The 9,053-nt window shown below is 45.2% G+C and overlaps 1 protein-coding gene across 1 annotated transcript in view; it reads right to left on the bottom strand.

Moving 5' to 3' along the window:
- Positions 1–3,986: 3,986 nt before the first annotated feature.
- Positions 3,987–9,053, bottom strand: part of LOC311110534 (uncharacterized protein) — a gene marked incomplete at its 3' end in the record, with an annotated part of 32,361 nt that continues 27,294 nt past the window's right edge. The window contains exon 9 of the mRNA XM_084153044.1: positions 3,987–4,237. Coding sequence (XP_084009170.1) covers positions 3,987–4,237 — 251 coding nt within the window. The remainder of the gene's footprint in view (positions 4,238–9,053) is intronic.

Genomic DNA, 9,053 nt, shown 5'->3' with positions numbered 1-9,053 from the left:
CGCACACATGCATTCTGACGCCACAAACACACACACACACACACACACACACACCACAGGAGGTTGGTGGCACTTTAATTGGGAAGGGCTGGCTCGTGGTAATGGCTGGAGCGGAATAGGTGGAATGGCATCAAATACATCAAACACATGGTTTGATGCCATTGCATTGGCTCCGTTCCAGCCATTATTATGAGCCGTTGCCTTTTCACTTTACCCCTACCTATATGTACATAGCTACCGCAATCACCTCGTACCCCTGCACATCGACTCAGTACTGGTACTCCCTGTATAACCATGTTATTTTTACTCATTATTGTTATTCGTTATTCACTGTGTATTTATTCCTCCTGTCACTTTTATCTTTGTCTTTAACTCTGCATTGTTGGAAAATGACCCGTAAGTAAGCATTTCACTGCTAGTCTACACCTGTTGTTTACGAAGCATGTGACAAATAATATTTGATTGATTGATCTGAGACAGCTTTGAGGTTTTAATGTGTGAAGCTCATTTTAAAGGGTGTTTTACAGCGAGGAGCAGATACACATATAATGTTGCACATTGCAGCAGCGTCGACGTACTCTATGGTCCACATGAGGGATTGGGAACAGATGCAACAGTAACAGTAACAGTTAACTCAGCACATACAGGCCCAGGGATGCGGTGTGTCTGTGCGTGTGAGCGCCCGTGTGTGCACACATGTGTGTGTGTGGGACACAAAACAGGTGGAGCTCATAATTGGCTGAAATAGGAAAAGCAATAACACATTACTACCAATCCTTTTTCCCTTTTACCCCCAGAACCAACTGTAAAGCCACATACAGATAGATCACTCCCTTGTAGGAGCTAGAATTGTCCATATAAAATTAATTGATATAGCCTACAGCACATAATGGTGCCTTGATATTCTGTTCACCTTGAGTCAATTAGACTCTATTACCTTGGCCATGCTTGGCTTGTCTGCTGTCTACCTCTCTCTTCTCTTTAGTATCACGTTTAGGCTATGCAGTGTTTTACTGCCCAATTAAAGGTGATTGATAAGCCAGTGATTAACATACAAACTACAGAGTGGGTTAATTGGAGCAATGAGCCCACCCTGGTTATGGGGCTGCTCCTAATCCGCTCTGTAGAACACAGAGAGAGGGGCGTCCACATCAGTCTTCATAATGGTATTGATTACATGGGGGTATGGGAGGTGTGTGCGGGGGTGTCTATAGTCAAGGAAGGCGAAAGTGAGGAATGACTCTAAATATGAAATATGTCTTATATATCAGAAATACAGTGCATTCAAAAAGTATTCAGACCCCTTGACTTTTTCCACATTTTGTTACGCATTATTCTAAAATTGATTCAATTATTTTTTCTTCTTCATCAATCTACACACAATACCCCATAATGACAAAGCAAAAACAGGTTTTTAGACATTTTTGCAAATTTATATTTAAAATAAACAACTAAAATATCAATTTTGTATAAGTATTCAGACCCTTTACTCAGTACTTTGTTGAAGCGCCTTTGGCAGCGATTACAGCCTAGATTATTCTTGGGTATGACGCTACAAGCTTGGCACACCTTTATTTGGGGAGTTTCTCCCATTCTTCTGTGCAGATCCTCTCAAGCTCTGTCAGGTTGGATGGGGAGCGACACTGCACAGCTATTTTCAGGTCTCTCCAGAGATGTTCGATCGGGTTCAAGTCCGGGCTCTGGCTGGGCCACTCAAGGACATTCAGAGACTTGTCCCAAAGCCTCTCCCGCTTTGTCTTGGCTGTGTGCTTAGGGTCATTGTCCTGTTGGAAGGTGAACCTTCGCCCCAGTCTGAGGTCCTCAGGATATGCAGTTTCCAGTTTAGTTCATGAGAGCCGTCGCGGGTGTCAGCTTGTGGGGGAATGCACATGGCAGTGACTATAACCTAAGAAAATTATCTCGGGAGGTAATGCGATCGGCATTTGATGGTGAGGTATTCCAGATCGGGAGAACAAAAGGACTTGAGTTCCAGTACTTTACCACAATCACACCATGAGTTGTTAATCATGACATACCCATCCACCTCTGTGTTTCATTTTTACATTTTAGTCATTTAGCAGACACTCTTATCCAGAGCGACTTACAGTTAGTGAGTGCATACATAATTTTTTTTTTTTTCATACTGGCCCCCCGTGGGAATCGAACCCACAACCCTGGCGTTGTAAACGGCATGCTCTACCAACTGAGCTACATCCCTGCCGGCCATGCCCTCCCCTACCCTGGACGACGCTGGTCCAATTGTGCGCCGCCCCATGGGTCTCCCGGTCGCGGCCGGCTACGACAGAGCCTGGATTCAAACCAGGATCTCTAGTGGTACAGCTAGCACTGCGATGCAGTGCCTTAGACCACTGCGCCACTCGGGAGAGTTTCCCAGAGAGTTCTTTGTTCCTGTCTGAACGATGAATGGAGAAACCCGCTGGTTGTATGGACGGGGACAATAGGTAATAGTTTTGTTTTATTCAAAAAAAATTGGGGGGGAACAATAATTGGTGACATAAAAAACTACATTTCAGATAAATTTTTGGGCTGCTGTATCTCGAGCTCTGTAAAAGTTTCGGACACCTTTATCAGAATCCCACAGTTCTTGGCTTTCTAACAGTACTAAGAATGGGTTTGTAGGACTTATAGTTTTGAACCCGAAATGTACTTTATGAGGGTAGTGTACAACATTATGCGACGTTTAGAAAATGCCACCAGAGGGCATCAGAGTTGAACAGGTTAGAGTGCACCGATGGAGGAAAATGTGTCTCTACACTATAGGTCTTCCCGGGTCCACCCGAACCCAATTACTCTGGTCCCGACCTGGGACTCGGTCAGAAATTCTGTAGTTGACCTTTGGATCCGGCTCGGATCTGATTGTCACTGGTCTCGGGTATGTGTAATTAGAACTGATTTGCTAGTAAGGATCCATACACACAGTTCCAGCTTTGGTGGTGGCGGGCTGAACCACAGGTGCATCAAGCCATTGTGGGGCATGGCTTGGAAGTGAGGTGTGTGTGGTCTTGCACCAGGGGGTGCTGGCACCTTCCGTAGGTGGCTAGCATGCCACCGGGAGCAATCAGTGAGGCAAATCCAACTGCAGGTGTTCCCAGGGCTCAGAAGGCCAGGCGAGGTGTTGCAGGGGCGGAGGAGCCTGGTGGCCAGTTTTGCCACTCACAAAACAGGCTGCACAGTCCTTGACCAGAGCTTCGATTTCCCATTCAATACCCGGCCACCACACCAGGTCTTGGGCTTGGCATCTTTGTTTGATGCCTAAGTGGCCCTCGTGCATCGTCGACAAAACACGCGTATGAAGGCACTCGGGACCACAGTGTAAAGTCTGCGTGCCACCCCTAGACGCATCCAGCAGGAGAGCTCCTCCTTGACCCTGGAGAATGCAGGCAGTTCCAAAGGCATTTTACGAGGCCAGACATTCCTGATGAAGGTACACAGCTGGGAGAGAACTGGATCCTGTTCAGAGGCCTCCTTTAGCTCTTGGAGAGAGACCGTGGTCAGGAGGGTTTAATGTAGAATCTGGATGATCTCCTGTTCCACATGTTCTGAGCTGGTGGGAGGGCCTGGGGCAGAGATAGAGCGGGAGAGCCGATCTACAACTACATTGAGGCTAAAGTTGTATTGGCGGAGGCGGTAGACCAGCGGTGTAGCCTCAGTGGTCTGTGGCCTGTGCCTGACATTGACAGCAGGGCAGTGAGTGCCTAATGGTCAGTCCACAGAGTTAAGGCACGGCCATACAGGTACAGATGCCATCGCACACATGACCAGATGCAGGCTAGCGCCTCATGCTCGCCCACATAATTAACTTTGTTCAGTGGTGCTGAGGGCCCGGGAGGCAAAGGCGATGGGTTTCTCCATCGCAGGTGACGAGGGTAGGGCTGGCGATATCGAAGTGGGCTAACACTGAGCTGCGACTTGAGGAGGCGCACGGCCTCATTACAGGCTTGTGACCACAGCCAGGGCTCGTCCTTCTATAGGAGCTGGAGCAATGCGGCTGTGGTGTCAGAGTACAAGGGCAGAAACTTCATGCCCAGGAAGGAGGCAACCTGGGCTGTGAAGCTGGGCTCTGGGATGCGGTGGATGCTGAATTCCCCTGATGTGGAAAGTGGATATTTGTTGGGTATGACGGCCTTATTCACTGGTCGAAGGTCCATGCAGACGCGTAGAGCACCAGACTTTTTCCTTGCTATCACCAGGTTGGAGATCCAAGGGGAGGCATCAACTGGTTCAATTATGTCCAAGAGAGTGAAGCCCAGAGCAGTGAAGAGGTCAGGTTAGCGCCGCGGTGCGCTACGTGGAAACCAAAGTCAGGCAACACTTTTGTGCCAGAGTGAGTTGGAGTGAGCCCACAAGGTCAATTTGTGAGTCACCATATTCACAAACGGCAGTGGAGGGCGCAGAGAGTGGCAGGGAGCTGAAAAACTGATTGTATGTGTCCACATTCAGTAGTGATACACTGGCACCCGTATCCAACAGCAGGGAATGCACAAATCACTTAGGTTGGCTGTGCATGATTTGAAAGCCACTGGCCCAGAGCTCAATTTGTGGATAAGAGTTGGAGACTGAGAATTATGTTCTGTGTTCTGTGTGACTACAAGGGCAGAGCGGCAGACATTGCAAAAGTGGTTTTGTTTTCCACAACAACAACAAAAAACATTCTGGGAACAGACTAAATGTGTTCTAGGAACGTTCTTGCAACATCAGGTGAATGTTTTTTGCACCCTAAAAGAAACATTGTAGAATCATCCGCACAACTGGACAGTTTTTGTGTTTTGGGAACAAATATTTTGTGATGTTCCCACATGAATCCTGTCAGACTGTTCCCACAACCTAATGAAACATTCTGGGACCTTTTAAAGAACAGACGAAATGTGTTCTAGGAACATTCTGGCAACATCAGGTGAATGTTTTTTGCACCTAATAGAAACAATGTAGAATAATCTGCACAACTGGAGTTTTGGGAACATATATTTAATGATGTTCCCACAATGTTCTCACCAGACTGTTCCCACAACCTAATAAAACATACTGGGAACATTTAATGAACAGATTAAATGTGTTCTAGGAACATTCTTTCAACATCAGGAGAATGTTTTATACAAACATTCTATGATCATCAGTAAGACTGGACCGTTTTTGTGTTATGAGAACATTTGCCATGACCTAATGAATGTTCTGGGAACTTTCACTGAATCAATTTTGGTTTGCTGTGTTTTTCCATGCAGCGTTGACATCATGTAGCCCATGCGCTATGATGTAAGTTTCAAAGCACTCTAACCAGCTACCCCATGGGATCAGGGGGTTCACCCGGTAATGCGAGGAAGGGAGGAGGTGGTGGGAGAGCGAGTTCAGCCATCCTTGTCGTCAATGTTGTGTTTAGAATGATAACTCAGTGAAAGCGATTTCTAATCAACCATGTTGTCCTTTATCTCAAACTCAAGAGACGGTTACAGAACAAAGCGATCAATGACGTATCACAATACATCAGGCATAACCCAACAATAACAGCACTGTCGAACTGTATGCTAGTGTAACTCTCAATGTAGGACTGTAAACGCAGTGTGCAGACATAACGGTACCACACAAAAGTAGAATCACAGTTAAACGTCGTAAATGCCATCAGAATGCCTTAGTTTTATTAATTGTGAGTGGGTTAGTAACGCAACCAGTTTAGTAAGGGTTAAGGTTAGGGTTTAGGATAGGGTTAGGGATAGCTAAAACAACTGCAAAACCAGGAAGTTAAAGTGAAATCGAAACTTAGTCTCCCCAAGGGGGACACTTTGGCTCTGCAGACCAGTAGTTTACACCAATGCATCACCCCACCTGCCAACCTACTTTATAACCTTCAATATCACATGTAAACTCCATCAGACAGAAACGTTTTAATTTGCACGCTTTTTTTATGTGACCGGTCTGCAAGCTTAATAGGCTGTGAAAGGTTTAGACAACCTTACAGAAGTGTGATTTCAGCTCAACTCGACTCTGAGACTGGGTAGAAAATAAAAGTTGGGAGAGTCAACAATGCTTGTGATGAGTTCTGAGAAAGCCACATTTATTCTGCAAGATGATGTGATAAGCATCAATTAATAGAACATTCCTAATGGTACACTGAGAACTACCACTGGTGAGCCATTCTACTAATTTATCATTACAGCTACCGTTGAATTAGAGTTTTCTGCTAATGGGGAGATAACTACACAGTACATTTGTTCAAGAGGCAGCTTACATTAACATACATTTGGTTCTCTGTGGACTACATTCAGTGTGAACTGAAGGTTAACAGAGAAAACGGTACGGCTAAATTCAATCCGTATCGCTGAAGTTCTGCGATATAATGCAATTGAAATGTAAAGATAATTTCCGATTGAGCTAACATATGCAGCATTTACCGTGAATGTAGTCTCTGCGAACGCGGGAACATTGCCCTTACATTTCTATCTCGCTAAAGCGCAGAACTTCAGCAATACGGATTGAATCTGGAACTTAAAAGACAACGAAGGAGCTGATCTCCTTAAGGAGGTAACGCTTCAACCAATGTGAGTTGAGATGCAGTTGATATAATCAACAATGATGGGACAGAGTAAAGGACAGAGCTAAAATGTGAAGCACTGAACAAGAATAATAAAATACTGCCTTTCAATACTAAGGCTAAACACAGCCTCTTATTTTGCCCTTAGAGAGGAGGACATTCTAATCTAAGTACTGACAACCAGGTCCACCTCTTGTCCAGAGACGTCTCATCAGTCTGGGCCACACACCCGGGGGAGAGGGGTGCGGGGGTTGGATAAAGAGATGTGACATTTCCCAGGCTGTGTTCTCCCAGAACAGGGCAGGAAGTCTAGGAGAAGAGGAGACAGGTGCTGTTATGTTCTCCCCCTCTGGCTGTAACTAGCGCTAATAGACTTTCACCTCTCCTCTTCTCTTCTCAGGGCTACACTGTCCTGTCTGGGCATGGACAGGGCTCTAAATGTTGTATTCCTCCTCTGTTCTATATTTCCATCTCACTGTCCTCATCTGCACCCATACTCTTTATCCTCTGGCTAACCTCTTCCACCTCCTCCTAATCCCCTTCTCGCCTCCTCCTTCACCTCCAACTCTTTATCTCTCCTCTAATCCCCTCTTCCTCCTCTTCAGACAGGGGCAATTTCCCTTCAAAGGGCAGGAGAGGTGGTGGTAACATCGAATTATTTGATGAAATAAAACTGACTGCCATTTAAACTGGCTGATAAGCTACCCAAAGCCCCATGAAAGTGACAAGAACAGCCTTACCTTATAGGATATACTGTAGCTAGCAGATCATTAATGTAAAGGCAGTGGGCTATATGAGAGAGGTAAGCAGTTAAAATTTTGGATATAGACTATGGACCAGTAAAAACTCCAACATAAATCTTATCAGAGAGGAGAACTGAAAAGTGAAATTTCAGAAAAGACATAGAAATAGTGTGAGAACCAACAAGCCTCAACATAGATTCACAAATAAAGTAGAAGCTGCATGAGGCTCTCATATAAACTCTTAATTAGGAGTGTTGAGTCACTGGGTTAGCTAATACAGCTCTCCTGAGTCTGCTCTCTTTACTTTAGCAATGTTGTTTCACTCCTCTCTCTCTCTCTCTCTCTCTCTCTCTCTCTCTCTCTCTCTCTCTCTCTCTCTCTCTCTCTCTCTGACCACATCCATTCTAAAATACTTTACCCATGACCCTTTGACCTCAGTTTTGAATAGATAGTATACAGCTTACGTCAGAATTTACTTTTCGTAGGCGGTTAGGAGAACTTACGCAGCTGGTTAGGAGAATTAACGTAGCAGGTTAGGAGAATTAGGTTAAAGTTAGGAAAAGGATTAGGGTTAGCTAAAATGCTAAAAATATTAATTTAGCTGTATCCCATCTAGCCCTTTAACCTCCCTCTACAGTAACTGAGCCAGGACTAGACACAAATGAGAGTAAACATCACTCACTCACATTACCTCACAAGACGAGCTTTCTGTTTGTATCCAAGTGTCTTCCTTTCTCTTTCTTTTCCAGTGACAAGTCCACACGTCCATTTCCACATAACAAACCAGACTATGATGAGATCACTTGTATGGTTGAATAAGGGACTACTTCACACATGTACACCGCCTAATGACACATGCTGGCTTTTTAGCTCCCTTTGCCTCTCCATTAAACAGGTTGGTAAATGCTGCACTCTCACACACACACATCACATCAGTCCATTAAAGCAGATGAGTCGATGTGAGCCTCCTCCATACAACTCCATCACATCTTCACAGCTGAAAAGGTCAGTGGGGATTGGATGAGATGTGTCGTCCTTGAAGGTCACAAGTGTTATGAAGGTATCATATAAGGAGGGAGTGAAATGTCAGCGCTCTCTAGTTCCCCCAGGGAGACATACTTTGAGTTGAGTTGTCCACTGAATTTGGCCAATGGATGGTTGGTTGGATGGATATAATGGATAGATGGATGGATATACTGGATGGATGGATGGATGTGTGGATGGTTGGGTGGATGGGGGACGGTTACCACAGAAATCAAATCAGTCAGTGGCAGTTGCATTTGCTGAGGCCCAACCCTCCCTCCATATTCTACTGTATCTATCTGCCTCTGAGTTTGGGTTGGTCCAGAGCTCATTCGGTTACAGAACACAACACTTAATCTAAAGAGAGGAGAATGATAAAAATGCATTAGCTCCCCACAGCTCATCTCAGTATCCAACCCCCTCTCTCCACATTATCAACTTGTCTGCAGTGGCAGGGATCTAATGACGTTGTTTGTCACAATTAGCCCATTCTCTAGTCCCAGCCGCTTGGCTCCACTGAGCTCCATAATCAAGGTCTTACCTGCCTTAGATACACAGCAACACAACGTACACAACTACACTACACTACCTAACATCCCCATTGACTGGCTCTATCCATCTATATTCCGTGAGACCAACCCTTTCCACCAGCCCTTACTACTTTGACCTTACACACAAACTAACATCCAGGGATTTGGTCTGAGTGGTACCTTTCTTTTCTTACTCTTTTTGATTGCAGTGTC

Source organism: Coregonus lavaretus (assembly GCF_964263955.1).
Source record: "Coregonus lavaretus genome assembly, chromosome: 36".
Lineage (NCBI taxonomy): Eukaryota > Metazoa > Chordata > Actinopteri > Salmoniformes > Salmonidae > Coregonus > Coregonus lavaretus.
This window is presented reverse-complemented; position numbering and strand designations above follow the sequence as displayed.